Below are 15,633 nucleotides of genomic sequence, written 5' to 3'. Positions count from 1 at the left end.
TTTTAACCCTTGGCCGGCCATACTGTCATGGTTCCCAATGGCAAGGAAACGTCAGAGAACTTAAATAGCAGACTAGCTCTTGGGTGATGGAATCTCGAGCTGACCGTGAGCTAAACCTACCACACAACTAACAGTGGCCGGGTGACGTACCTACGTTTTATCCCTAGACGCCCAGCGCCAGAACTAACTAACCCTAATAGAGGAAAAAACAGACCTGGCTTACCTCTAGGGAAATTCCCCCAAAAAGGAGACAGAAGCCCCCCACATATATTGACGGTGAGTTCAGAGGAAAAGACATACGCAGTATGAAGGTAGGTTCAGCAAAGCGAGGTCCGCTTACTAGATAGCAAGAAGATACAATAGGGAACTTCACGGTCAGCTGAAAACCCTATTAAAATACCATCCAGAAATTTCTTTAAGACTCATGTGTCAACTCATGACACCGGAGTGGTAATTTCGGCCCACAAGAGCTTCCAGCTACAGAAACATAACATAACTGTGAACTGGAACAAAAATGCAAACAAACTTAGGACTAAGAGTCCAACTTAGCTGATAGTAGTCTAGAAGCAGGAACATGCAACAGAAAGGCTCTGGTTACATTGATGGCCGGCACTAGAATAACTGAGCAGCAAGGCTAAATAGGATACTCCCATATCCTGATGGAAACAGGTGAACAGAGAAAGTGAAGCACACAAGTCCAGTACCACCAGTGACCACCGGGGGAGCCCAAAAACCAAATTCACAACAGCGGAAACTTCAGTATCTGGTCAAGTGGAAGGGTTATGGCCAGGAGGATAACTCTTGGGTTTTTGCCTCCGATGTCCATGCTGCCGATTTGGTGCGTGCTTTTCATTTGGCTCGTCCCGATCGGCCTGGGGGCTCTGGTGAGGGTTCGGTGACCCCTCCTCAAGGGGGGGGGGGTACTGTTGTGAATTCCGTTCTTGGGCTCCATCCTGTGGTCATGAATGGTATTTTTGGGAGTTCTGCTCTTGGGCTCCCTCTGGTGGTTTCAAGTGGAACTTACCAGCTGCTTTCACTAATCGGTGCCCTGGTTTTGTTATTTAACTGGGCTTTAGGCTGTAGTTGATGCCAGCTGTCAATGTTCCTTCCTGTGGATTCAGTCCTTTCCTGGAAGTTCTCTGTTGGCCAGTCCATTTCAGCTTAAGATAAGTTCTGCTAGTTTTTGGGTGTTTCCCTGCCTATGACCTTTTGTTCAGTTTAAGTTATGTCTCTTTATCCAGCTTGTCATCATGAAATATTCCGGCTAGTTGGAAGCTCTGGGGTTGCAGATTTGCCCCTCCACACCGTGAGTCGGTGTGGAGATTATTTTTGTAAACTCTGCGTGGACATTTAGTTTTTATACCTACCGCACAGTAGCCTTTTCTTTCTCTGTCTATTTAGATAGTAGTGGCCTCCTTTGCTAAAATCTAGTTTTATTTCTGAGTTTGTCATTTCCCTCTTCACTCACCGTCAATATTTGTGGGGGGCTATCTTTCCTTTGGGGGTTTCTCTGAGGCGAGATAGTTTTCCGTTTCCATCTTCAGGGGTAGCTAGTTCTTAGGCTGTGAAGAGGCGTCTAGGCAGAGATAGGAACGCTTCACGGCTATTTCTAGTGTTGGTGTTAGGAGTAGGGATTGCGGTCAGTAAAGTTACCACCTCCTCAGAGCTAGTACATTATTTGTTTTACCCACTAGGTCATTTCAGTGCTGCTCCGTAATCACTAGGTCATATAGGTGATTACTGTCTGTAGAGCTGCCACCTCCTCTGAGCTTGTCCATGATTGGTTTTACCCACCAGGTCATCTCAGTACCACTCCGTAACCACCAGGTCATAACAGGGTCCGGAGCCAACCCAAATCAGTAGCGTAATTCACTTCAGAGGAAGTGACAGTTCGTTTATAGAGCAGAGAGAGACAAGCTAGTAAATTATATATTTTACTCCATAAAAAAGGTAGGCAGTGTTTACAAAGTATAAAAGATATTATAAAGAAGACAAAATCATGTGTACATTACAGATTACAAATAAAAAAGGATTAACATTGAAAAGAGAACTTACAGGTCGTTATCTCATGGCATCATCATGGCACCGTGTGCTGGGGGGGAAGGTGAGCATATATCCAGATGCATAACACTTATCTCTATAGCAGCTAGACCCCAAGACAAAAGACACTGCAAACTGCTGAATCACTAAGATATTCTTAGCCCAAAACCCAGGCACTCCCCCTGTGGTGAGATCACTTACAAGCTGAAACCTCCTCTTTACTTAGAGCTATATTAACTATTTTTATGCAGAACTTGCTGTGTGAACCTCGCATAAGTACGACACCATGCTCATGATGTTCCCCAAGTCAGGGACATTCTTTTAAGTGTAAATACGGAGCAATTACCTGAACTGCTTACTGAGATATCCGCACTTTGCACTCATTGTGTTTAGCTGCTCGCACTTTTAGTGGGTGCTACATCTATCGATGGACATCCGGAATATATAATTCTTATCTTTCTAGCCCAAATCGGTGCCGCAATATATAACTTTAATCAAACAAAGAAACTCAGGGCTTTACACCAGTTCAACTAGTCTTAGGTGGGAGGGGGTAAAAAAGGCAGACTTCACAGAGACTGCTATCTGCAGCTACAGCCATAAATTCTAGTGAGGGTTTTGAATTACACACATAGCAGCAGGCAGATGCGAAGAGGGGGGGGGGGGGTCAGAATGGCCCGTAGCCTCTGTTCTCTGCTCCTGGTTGTTGCAGAGCTCAGTGTGCGTGATAGTACATAACCAAATACCTCATGCTCCTGACAGTGTTTGTGAGCATTTTTTAAAATTGGAACACCTGGTTAATCAATTGTGTGCAAAAATAAAAAATTCTCCTTATTAATGCATTTAAGAAAAAAGAAGACATTAGCAAAATGGGGACCTTAAAACATAACATTTATTAATAAATTATTAAAATTAAAATTCCTGGGAGGCTCCAGTGCATCACCTGGCACGGTGGAGCTCTCTTTCCCTGGCTGCCATATCCCCTGATTAGTCCCGTTGGGATAAAACGCATTGGGAGGCGGTCCCCGTTTGGAATGGCATGAATAATACCCTTCTGATTTGGATGTCTGTCCTTATGGTGTTATGCCTTCAGCTCCATGGGAGACTATTTGAATTAACTTGGAGATCCTACTCCCTACTGGATGGGTGAGATCGTTCCTGTTGTTGCATCACATGGATCTTCATTGTATATGTGGTGCAATGTGAGCTAATTGTTTATTGTATGTACTTGGCTCTGGCCCTTTTGGTTCATTAGGTCTATTTTTGCTACGCTGCCAGTTTTACAGGGATTGGTGGTTTTATGATAGACAGTCGGTCCTCCGACTCAACAATTCTGCCCAATTCTTGGCTTGTCTTGTTGCGGGACATTGACTTTTATGGTTGTTGTGTCTGTGAATTTTAATAATTTATTAATAAATGTTGTGTTTTAAGGTCCCCATTTTGCTAATTTATTCTATAACTTGGATTCAGGTTTTTGTAAACTATTTTTGTCCTTGCTTTATGGTATTTAAGAAAAAACCCTTTTAGAACAAAAAGTCAGATGTTCTGCTAAAATGTTGCAAAATTTGTGATAAAATCACAGATGTAATATAGAATCACACCAGTAGAGTAGAGGCTTTTCAAAAGGGTAAACAGAAGGACATCATAGTTAGAAGAATAGAAGGAACAAGGCAAAGAGGAAGACCAGCAACCCAATGGATTCATAGTATCAAGATAACCGTGGTGAAGACCCTGGTGGACCTATCTAGGCTTACACAAGATTGATCTTCCTACATAGCGTTCATCCATCAAATTACCATGGCTCGAGATCGAGCCGAAAGATGGTAAGTAAAAAAGAATAAACTTTTGTACATTTTTTATATGTTTTAACCCCTATACAGCACTGTTCATATGTAAAGGTCCAGGTCTCGAGATCTGTAACAATTGCTTAACCAAAAGGCAAAAGTGGTCAGGTTACCCCTCCAGTACATACAGAGTAGTGGACTAACTTTCTATTGAGATTATTCTGCTCTGGCTCAAGCATCTACTGGGAGCTTCTGCCCCTTGGTTTGAGTGATCGGTGGGGTTCTCAGGACCTAGACCTTACCTGAACATTAGTACTTAACATAAGTTCTAACATATAAAGCGTTATTAAAGTTTAGTTAAGTTTTAAGGTCTCATTCTAGATATTGTTGGGAGCATAGTCTATTGGTTCATCTACGTCAACATATCATATCATGGATGGCAGGAACACAATCTATGGTGGGGATCAGATAGTTTTTTCTGCTCTTCTTCATTAGACATTTAACAAAGTATTTCAAGTACTTACTATATACGTTGAGCTGGACCTCTTCTTTTATTAGCACCCCTCCAGCCTGAAATGATGCAGAGTAAGATCTGTTATCTGTGCTGACGAGCTCGTCCATTTGGAGAGTTCCATTTATAAAAAGTGTACATTTGCCTGCAGAACACCTCCCAGCATAAGTAGGACTACTGGACGGAAGAAGAGTTGCAATAGTTGCCCCCGTAGTATCTAAGTTCCAGTCAATCCGATGGTCTGGGCTGGCAGGTGAGTTAGGGAAAATGTAAGCTGTTCCCCCAATAAACGAATTAAATTGCGTTATGGTGACCACCATACCTATGGACAACAGAATAGATGATTATAACCAAGATTTCCAATCTGGACAACTTCTTTCCCTGATCAATGTCGGTATTAACACATTTTGGCTACAGCGATGCATCATCATGATTGGACATCTACAATATAGCATTGTGTTCCCCAACCACATTGGCTTAGCCCTCGGACCTCCTGTACAAGACTTCCCTATCTGGATAACTCCTTCTTCTGATCAAAGTTGGCGCTATCAAATTTCACCATCAGTGATGCACACAATCATTTAGATCATTGTGTTAATCAGACATATTTGGCTTTCAGACCTCCTGCATGTAGCTGCCTTTTTGTGGACCATTGACTATTTATGGCACCAGGAACGTTATAACATTGCAAGATATAGAGTGCTCTCAGTGGGAGAACCAAAATAGGAATCTTGTGGGTGTGATACCTTTTAATGGCTAACAAAATATAGTGAATGATGTTACAAAGCAAGCTTTCAAGACTGCCTACGTCCCTTCATCAGGCTGATAGATCTCGGTACTAGGGTCAAAGTCATATCGCTTGCAGAATAAGAGTCTTTTCACTTGGCCATTACACCACTTGTCAGAGCCAAATGTGACTTTGTTGGAGACCTCCGTTACCAATGGTGAACATGATTCCACCAAAATGAGAGTGAATCTCTACTGCCCTCTCTCTATAAAGGGGCACTGGATCTCTACTGAGCGTAAAACCCTTTTATTGGTTTTCTGGTTCTAAAATTGGAAAATGAAACATCCACCACATCTGTGGAGATCAATGCATGGATGCAACCTTCCATGTAGTTCTCACCTTAAGCCAAATAGAAAAATGGTTCCAAATACAACCCAATCATCCCCTAATTTTCTGTATAGTGATACCACCCAGTCCCATCTAGCCCCTAATAGTAACATTTCAACTTACCAATGGTGCACAGAAAAACACTCCACAGCAGTAAACCCATCAGGTCCCAGTATGTTACTGCATCCGCTCGGGACCCAGCGATGTAGAAGCCTCCTGACTCCCACGGTACTGAGGGTGATAGATTGCTTACAAGAATGTGTTATGTCACTTTATGGGATGGCAATGAGGAAGGCGCTCGTTTGCAGTATCGTAACTTGATAAGAAATTGATTAATTGATTAATGTTATTACTATAGGAACGTACTTATTGATTTACTACCTGTCTTTTTCTGATATTCCATCTGAACTATACACTGAATGCAGAACGATTCACAACGTGATTTTTTTATTTGCTGTCAGTCCAATCTGAAACCTATATACATGGCACAATGTTCATAGTGCGCGGAAGGCAGAAGAATGGACTGCACTTACATGTATTTTTATGGTAAGCAGTATTAAATTTTCCAAGCAATTTTTAAGCTTTTCATGAACGGGCAAATTTTCATTTTTCAATTTTCAATTTTTCCTCCCTTTCTTCCAACAACTATACTTTTATTTTATTCCTCCTTTTACATACAAGAGCTTAGTTTTCTGTAGGATAAGATGTAGCTATGAATGACACCCTTCATTTTACCATTATTTATTGAAAAAAAAATTCCAAGTGGGGCGAAATGGTGAAAAATTGCAATTCCATCATTGTTTTTCGGGTTCTTTGCGTGATAAAACTTACCTGATTCTACTGGTCAGTATGATTAGGGTAATGCCAAACATATGTTGTTTTTCTGTCTTATATCGTTGTGGTTTAAAAAATGGAGAACTTTGTAGAAAAAAAACGATTTTGTCGCCATTTTCGGAGACCCATAATTTTTTTTTAACTTTTCCTTTGATGGAGCTGTTTGTGAGCTTGTCTTTTGGCATGTTGAGTTGACATTGTCATTGATACCATTTTGAGGCATATACACTTTTGATTGCATCTTTTTTTTTGGAGTGGGGGGGTATTGTGACAAATGAAAAATGGAATTCTGGTGGTCTAATTTTTTCTTTTCTTCGGCCTTAACCATATGTGATAAATAATTTTAAATTTTTATTAATATTGTCAATTACACACATAGCAATACCAACCATGTTATTTTTTTATATATATATATTTTAATATTTACATTTGGGGAAACTTTTATATTTTGGGGATTTTTTAATTATTTTTAAAAAAATATGTTTTATATTTTTATTTAATCCCATTAGGAGACTTAAACCTCTAATCGTTTGATCCTTTATGCAATCAAAGCAGAGGGGAGGGTTTAGAGAGCCTTAAGTGCTAACTTTCACTTTCCTATTGAAGTCAGGAGTTTTAAAGGGTCAATAACTTACTTTTTTTTCCTATTTTCAACCTTCTCTACATTTCAGGAACCCTTTCAAATCATAAATGAGTTGAGCGGCTACAAGTTGAGAATAAATTTAGCGTTAAGGTTTTTTTAGAGCAGAGAGGTAAACCATTGGGTATGGGAAAGCAATCATCGAAATTTAGCTATAAAAACTCAATGTGCAATGTTCATTGTGTCAACTTTGCTCCCTAGAACTAGCTAATCAGCATATCAGAAAAGGCAAAGAATAAGGAACTTACTAAATACTCTGTAACCTTCCCATGTATATCTAAGGCTGGAGTCACACTTGGCGTAAGACAATACGCCACGTATTATACGTCCGTACTACGCGTTCAATATGCCAAAATGTCTCCGTAAGCGACTTCCGTAGTTCCTGCGTTGCTTAGGTGTGGTCGCGTATTTTGCGCATGTGCTTGTGCGTGTGTAATCCGTATGTGATCCGTATGGCGTATTTTTCACGCACCATCACAAAATGGACATTTAACGGTTTTCAGGCCTGCAAATCATTTAAACCATCATTAACCACACTATTTAAGCCCTCTACAACAGGTGGAGCCCTCCCATCTGCCCTATATGTTCTCTAGCATATTTTGGCTGTGGTGCTTGGAGATTACAAACATGTCTGGCCCTGTGTATTTAAGCACAACTCAGCGGGTGTTGCTTCACTGGGTGTTGTCTCGTCGCTTTGGCCAGCCATATCCGGTCAATGTGGATCCGCGAAGGAGGAGACGAAGATTGTGGGTACATCCTCTATTGACCCAATGCCAGAGTAAAGGCCATTTCCAGAGACTATATTCAGCTTTGAGGGCACATCCAGAGAAGTTTTACCAGTATACTCGCATGTCCATCCGGACTTTTGACATGTTGTTGGAGATCTTACGTCCTGGGCTCACCTTTCAGGACACCTGGATGAGAAAAGCCATCTCTGCTGAGGAGCGTCTGCTCCTAACCTTACGGTATGTATTCCACATTTTCAAATACTGTTTGGTTTTTTGGGATTCTTTCCAAATGTGCGGTGTCCTACTTGGTTTAATTAACTTCACTTTGACATGAAGCCACAAGCACATATCAAAGAATGTTGTCAATATTCTAGTCTATTTAGTTTGTCAACTGTAAATTTGTATACTGTAAATAATGTAATAGTAAATGAAATATACACTTTGGCTTATTCCTTTGTTCGTCATCCTCATGTTTTGTTCTTTTCCCTTTTTGTTGTATTGCAGCTTCCTGTCGACAGGATTGTCCTATGCGGGTCTACACCTGGAGTTTCTGATTGGGCGGTCGACCATTTCAGGCATTGTTAGGACAACCTGTTCCCAAATCTGGCAGAAACTACATGAAGCTGTGTTGCCGGAGCCAAAACAGGACGATTGGATTAAAATCGCCACAGGTTTCAGAAATAATTGTGACTTCCCTAATTGCATTGGAGCTGTGGATGGGAAACATATCAGGGTGCGTAAGCCGCCGAACTCTGGTTCCCAATTCTACAATTACAAGCAGTTTTTCTCTGTAGTTCTGTTAGCAGTTGCTGACAGTAACTACAGGTTTGTAATTGTAGACATTGGGGCCTATGGGCGAACTGGAGACTCTAGGGTCTTCAATTCGTCCATAATGGGTCGGCGGCTACGTGACAACCAATTGAACCTCCCACCACCACAACAACTCCCAGGCTCCAATGTGGAAGCAGTGCCTTTTGTTTTGGTTGGAGATGAGGCCTTCCAACTGTCGAGGCACGTCATGAGGCCTTACCCCAGGCGCAACCTTGACCACCGGCGGAGGGTGTTTAATTTGAGACTTGCCAGGGCACGGAGACTGGTTGAGTGCGCCTTTGGGATTCTTGTGGCCAAATGGCGTGTTCTTCAGTCTGCCATCCAGCTGAGTGAGGCTACAATCAATGAGGTGATCAAAGCCTGTGTCATTCTACATAATTTCACAAGAATACATGATTGTTCTTCTCCAAATTTGGAAGATAACCTCATGAACAATGTTCCTAGGCCTACCCCATATGTCCCTCCTCCGCGTTGTCCACTTTCTGGACTGAGAGTTCGTGATATCTTTACAAATTATTTTCTGACTCCTCAAGGTGCTATTCCCTGGCAAGACTATGCCTTTTTGCATGTGTAATTAATTAGCTCTATAAAGTATGTGTTAATCAAGTTTCCAACTGTGTGTGTTGTATTTTCTTATTTCACATATGGTTATCAGCATATCATGTGTGTGTGATGGAAGAATGAATCCAGCGCATACAGACGGTGATTGGTAGTAATAAAACGTTTTACTGAATAACTTTTTTTACTGTCTAGGTTCTGTTTTTTTCCGAACCTTTTTTTGGCCTTATAAAGGCCTATTTTTCTTTTTAGCCAAAAATTGCGCAAAAAACCACAAGAAAACATGCTCTGTAGTGACAATACAAGCCTAAATATTGTATCCAAATCATATTAAAAACAAAATAACAAAAAGTTTAAAGTAACATAAAAAAAAAAAAAAAAAAAAAATTACAAGTCTCTCCTTCACCTCCCACATACAATCTCTTGCCCGCTCGTGCCGCTTACACCTAAAGAACATCTCTAGAATCCGCCCTTTTCTCACCATGGAGACAACAAAAACTCTCACTGTCGCCCTAATCCACTCCCGCCTGGACTACTGCAACTCTCTTTTAATTGGCCTCCCCCTCACGCGACTTTCCCCTCTCCAGTCTATCCTTAATGCAGCAGCCAGGGTCGTCCATCTGGCTAATCGTTACTCGGACGTGTCCGCTCTTCGCCAGTCATTACACTGGCTGCCCATTCATTACAGGATACAATTCAAAGTACTTGTTCTCACCCACAAAGCTCTCCACAGTGCGGCACCCCCTTACATCTCCTCCCTCATTTCTGTCTATTGGCCTAGCCGACCGCTGCGCTCTGCAAATGACTTTCGACTAACCTCTGCACTAATCCGTACCTCCCACTCCCGACTCCAAGACTTCTCCCGTGCTTCGCCAATCCTCTGGAATGCTCTACCCCAAGATATTAGGACCATCCACAACTTGCATAGCTTTATGCGCTCATTCAAAACTCATTTGTTCAGAGCGGCCTATCACGTTCCCTAATCAGTCATTTTATGTTTGTGTGTGTGTGTGTGTGTGTGTGCAGCCCATTCACTATCTCATCTACCCCCCACCCCCTGAAGATGGCTGGACCATCATTGTAAATACATCATTGTAAATACACACCTGTACTGTGTATCTCCCCCACCTCATTGTAGATTGTAAGCTCTCACGAGCAGGGTCGTCTTATTTTGCTTTATTGCTGTATTGTTAACATTGTTACCTATGATTGTTGTTTGAAACTGTTAAACTGTAAAGCGCTGCGGAATATGTTGGCGCTATATAAATAAAGATTATTATTATTATTATTAAGTCCTGGTAGGTTGGGGCAGGAGAAGTAGCTTGCTCATTGTCTGCATCAGGTGGCATTTGTAGGGCCAATTGTCCAGCACCCTGTGCAGATGTTGTAGTGGCCTGAGGGACATTTGCCAAGCTATGATGCTGGGAACTTGGAAGAGTGGGGCGAGGATTTGGTAGATACCCCTGCTGGTGATAACCATATTGCCGGGAATCATAACCCAACCCAAAATGACCATATTGTCCATACCCAGGTTGGGAACAGCCTCCAGCACTGGGTGTGGACAAGTGGCCATATTGGGATGGTTGAAGATATCCCGCCATATGTTGCTGAGGTGGCCATTGTGTGTTTGATGGGGGTTGGGGCTGAGGTGTTGGCTGTCGTGGAGGGGGTGCTTCAGATCCTTGTTGAGCTGCCAGGCCTTGTAATCTCTGAGGCCGCAGAACATTTTCAGGTGACATCTGCCACTGTTCAATCATATGCATGAGATTGTATGGGTTATTTGGGGGGGTGCATGCGTCAACAAGGATCTGAAAACACCCTCTCACACGAAGCCTTAACTCACGCTCTAGGGACCTTAAGTAATGGGCCATGCTCCTGGTAAATCCCTCCTCCCCATCATCGTCTCGAACACAGGCCAAGTAGCTCAGGACCCCAGCATCCACGTTTTGGCGCCTTTGGAGTAATTCTCTTCTGCGGCGTGCACGCTGTGGTCTGCCTGCAGCCTGTGGGGATGGAGCCAGGGCAACAGTTGGGCTGCTGCTATTTCCAGGGTCATCTGTCATGATTCTCAATGGCGAGAGAACATAGCCCAGCATATATGAGAACTAGCTCTTGGAAGATGGAAACTATACTGACCATGAACTAAACCTGTCGCACAACTAGAAGTGGCCGGGTAGCATGCCTACGTTTTTTATCCCTAGATGCCCAGCGCCAGCCGGAGAACTACCTAATCCTAGCAGAGGAAAAGACAGTCCTGGCTCACCTCTAGAGAAATTTTCCCAAAAGGCAGACAGAGGCCCCCACATATATTGGCGGTGATTTTAGATGAAATGACAAACGTAGTATGAAAATAGGTTTAGCAAAATCGAGGTCCGCTTACTAGATAGCATGAAGACAGAAAGGGCACTTTCATGGTCAGCAGAAAACCCTATCAAAACACCATCCAGAAATTACTTTAAGACTCTAGCATTAACTCATAACACCAGAGTGGCAATTTCCGCTCACAAGAGCTTTCCAGACACAGTAACGAAACAGCAGCTGTGAACAGGAACAAAAAGCAAAAACACACAAGGACAAAAGTCCAACTTAGCTAGGAGTTGTCTAGTAGCAGGAACAAGCACAGAAGGCTTCTGATTACATTGTTGACCGGCATGAAACTGACAGAGGAGCAAGGTTATATAGCGACTCCCACATCCTGATAGGAGCAGGTGAACAGAGGGGATGATGCACACAAGAACAATTCCACAAGTGGCCACCGGGGGAGCCCAGAATCCAATTTCACAACAGTACCCCCCCCCTCAAGGAGGGGGCACCGAACCCTCACCAGAACCACCAGGGCGATCAGGATGAGCCCTATGAAAGGCACGGACAAGATCGGAGGCATGAACATCAGAGGCAGTGACCCAAGAATTATCCTCCTGACCGTATCCCTTCCATTTGACCAGATACTGGAGTTTCCGTCTGGAAACACGAGAGTCTAAGATCTTTTCCACAACGTACTCCAACTCACCCTCAACCAACACCGGAGCAGGAGGCTCAACGGAAGGCATAGCCGGTACCTCATACCTGCGCAACAATGACCGATGAAAAACATTATGAATCGAAAAGGATGCAGGGAGGTCCAAACGGAAGGACACAGGGTTAAGAATCTCCAATATCTTGTACGGGCCGATGAACCGAGGCTTAAACTTAGGAGAAGAAACCCTCATAGGGACAAAACGAGAAGACAACCACACCAAGTCCCCAACACAAAGCCGAGGACCAACACGACGACGGTGGTTGGCAAAAAGCTGAGTCTTCTCCTGGGACAACTTCAAATTGTCCACCACCTGCCCCCAAATCTGATGCAACCTCTCCACCACAGCATCCACTCCAGGACAATCCGAAGATTCCACTTGACCGGAGGAAAATCGAGGATGAAACCCCGAATTACAGAAAAACGGGGACACCAAGGTGGCAGAGCTGGCCCGATTATTGAGGGCGAACTCCGCCAAAGGCAAAAAAGCAACCCAATCATCCTGATCCGCAGACACAAAACACCTCAAATATGTCTCCAAGGTCTGATTAGTCCGCTCGGTCTGGCCATTAGTCTGAGGATGGAAAGCAGACGAAAAAGACAAATCTATGCCCATCCTAGCACAGAATGCCCGCCAAAATCTAGACACGAATTGGGTCCCTCTGTCAGAAACGATATTCTCCGGAATACCATGCAAACGAACAACATTTTGAAAAAACAGAGGAACCAACTCGGAAGAAGAAGGCAACTTAGGCAAGGGAACCAGATGGACCATCTTAGAGAAACGGTCACACACCACCCAGATGACAGACATCTTCTGAGAAACAGGCAGATCCGAAATAAAATCCATCGAGATGTGCGTCCAAGGCCTCTTCGGAATAGGCAAGGGTAACAACAATCCACTAGCCCGAGAACAACAAGGCTTGGCCCGAGCACAAACGTCACAAGACTGCACAAAGCCTCGCACATCTCGTGACAGGGAAGGCCACCAGAAGGACCTTGCCACCAAATCCCTGGTACCAAAGATTCCAGGATGACCTGCCAACGCAGAAGAATGAACCTCAGAGATGACTCTACTGGTCCAATCATCAGGAACAAACAGTCTACCAGGTGGGCAACGATCAAGTCTATCCGCCTGAAACTCCTGCAAGGCCCGCCGCAGGTCTGGAGAAACGGCAGACAATATCACTCCATCCTTAAGGATACCTGTGGGCTCAGAATTACCAGGGGAGTCAGGCTCAAAACTCCTAGAAAGGGCATCCGCCTTAACATTCTTAGAGCCCGGTAGGTAAGACACCACAAAATTAAACCGAGAGAAAAACAACGACCAGCGCGCCTGTCTAGGATTCAGGCGCCTGGCAGACTCAAGGTAAATTAAATTTTTGTGGTTAGTCAATACCACCACCTGATGTCTGGCCCCCTCAAGCCAGTGACGCCACTCCTCAAAAGCCCACTTCATGGCCAAAAGCTCCCGATTCCCAATATCATAATTCCGCTCGGCGGGCGAAAATTTACGGGAAAAAAAAGGCACAAGGTCTCATCACGGAGCAGTCGGAACTTCTCTGCGACAACACCGCCCCAGCTCCGATTTCAGAAGCGTCGACCTCAACCTGAAAAGGAAGAGCAACATCAGGCTGACGCAACACTGGGGCGGAAGAAAAGCGGCGCTTGAGCTCCCGAAAGGCCTCCACAGCATCAGGGGACCAATCAGCAACATCAGCACCCTTCTTAGTCAAATCAGTCAATGGTTTTACAACATCAGAAAAACCAGCAATAAATCGACGATAAAAGTTAGCAAAGCCCAAAAATTTCTGAAGACTCTTAAGAGAAGAGGGTTGCGTCCAATCACCAATAGCCTGAACCTTGACAGGATCCATCTCGATGGAAGAGGGGGAAAAAATGTATCCCAAGAAGGAAATCTTTTGAACCCCAAAAACACACTTAGAACCCTTCACACACAAGGAATTAGACCGCAAAACCTGAAAAACCCTCCTGACCTGCTGGACATGAGAGTCCCAGTCATCCGAAAAAATCAGAATATCATCCAGATACACAATCATAAATTTATCCAAATAATCGCGGAAAATGTCATGCATAAAGGACTGGAAGACTGAAGGGGCATTTGAAAGACCAAAAGGCATCACCAAATACTCAAAATGGCCCTCGGGCGTATTAAATGCGGTTTTCCACTCATCCCCCTGCTTGATTCGCACCAAATTATACGCCCCACGGAGATCAATCTTAGAGAACCACTTGGCCCCCTTTATACGAGCAAACAAATCAGTCAGCAGTGGCAACGGATATTGATATTTAACCGTGATTTTATTCAAAAGTCGATAATCAATACACGGCCTCAAAGAGCCGTCTTTCTTAGACACAAAGAAAAAACCGGCTCCTAAGGGAGATGACGAAGGACGAATATGTCCCTTTTCCAAGGACTCCTTTATATATTCTCGCATAGCCGCGTGTTCAGGCACAGACAGATTAAATAAACGACCCTTAGGGTATTTACTACCCGGGATCAAGTCTATGGCACAATCGCACTCCCGGTGCGGAGGTAGTGAACCAACCTTGGGTTCTTCAAAAACGTCACGAAAGTCAGACAAGAATTCAGGAATCTCAGAGGGAATAGATGATGAAATGGAAACCAAAGGTACGTCCCCATGAGTTCCTTTACATCCCCAGCTTAACACAGACATAGCTCTCCAGTCGAGGACTGGGTTATGAGATTGCAGCCATGGCAATCCCAGCACCAAAACATCATGTAGATTATACAGCACCAGAAAGCGAATAACCTCCTGGTGATCCGGATTAACACGCATAGTCACTTGTGTCCAGTATTGTGGTTTATTACTAGCCAATGGGGTGGAGTTAATCCCTTTCAGAGGTATCGGAGCCTCCAATGGCTCCAAATCATACCCACAGCGTTTGGCAAAGGACCAATCCATAAGACTCAAAGCAGCGCCAGAGTCGACATAGGCGTCCGCGGTAATAGATGACAAAGAACAAATCAGGGTCACAGATAGAATAAATTTAGACTGTAAAGTGCTAATTGAAACAGACTTGTCAGGCTTCTTAGTACGCTTAAAGCATGCTGATATAACATGAGTTGAATCACCACAATAGAAGCACAACCCATTTTTTCGTCTAAAATTCTGCCGCTCGCTTCTGGACAGAATTCTATCACATTGCATATTTTCTGGCGTTTTCTCAGTAGACACCGCCAAATGGTGCACAGGTTTGCGCTCCCGCAGACGCCTATCGATCTGAATAGCCATCGTCATGGACTCATTCAGACTCGCAGGCACAGGGAACCCCACCATAACATCCTTAATGGCATCAGAGAGACCTTCTCTGAAAATCGCCGCCAGGGCGCACTCATTCCACTGAGTAAGCACAGACCATTTGCGGAATTTTTGGCAGTATATTTCAGCTTCATCTTGCCCCTGAGATAAGGACATCAAGGCCTTTTCCGCCTGAAGCTCTAAATGAGGTTCCTCATAAAGCAACCCCAAGGCCAGAAAAAACGCATCCACATTGAGCAACGCAGGATCCCCTGGTGCCAATGCAAAAGCCCAGT

At 43.8% G+C, this 15,633-nt stretch overlaps 1 protein-coding gene and 1 long non-coding RNA gene across 13 annotated transcripts in view; one reads left to right on the top strand and one right to left on the bottom strand.

Moving 5' to 3' along the window:
- Positions 1-7,012, bottom strand: part of LOC143770343 (cell adhesion molecule CEACAM1-like) — a 93,433-nt gene extending 86,421 nt beyond the window's left edge. For all 10 annotated transcript variants that reach the window (XM_077259873.1, XM_077259877.1, XM_077259874.1 and 7 more), the window contains exons 1-2: positions 5,570-7,012; positions 4,346-4,654 (exon numbers count right to left, since the gene is read on the bottom strand). In XM_077259873.1, coding sequence (XP_077115988.1) covers positions 4,346-4,654; positions 5,570-5,609 — 349 coding nt within the window. In that variant the 5' untranslated portion in view covers positions 5,610-7,012. The remainder of the gene's footprint in view (positions 1-4,345; positions 4,655-5,569) is intronic.
- LOC143770347 (uncharacterized) overlaps positions 1-15,633 on the top strand; it is a 137,351-nt gene that overhangs the window by 97,310 nt on the left and 24,408 nt on the right. The window lies entirely within an intron of this gene.

Source organism: Ranitomeya variabilis, chromosome 4 (genome assembly GCF_051348905.1).
Source record: "Ranitomeya variabilis isolate aRanVar5 chromosome 4, aRanVar5.hap1, whole genome shotgun sequence".
In the NCBI taxonomy this organism is placed as follows: domain Eukaryota; kingdom Metazoa; phylum Chordata; class Amphibia; order Anura; family Dendrobatidae; genus Ranitomeya; species Ranitomeya variabilis.
Note: the sequence above shows the minus strand (reverse complement) of the source record. Positions and strands in the feature narration are given on the sequence as shown.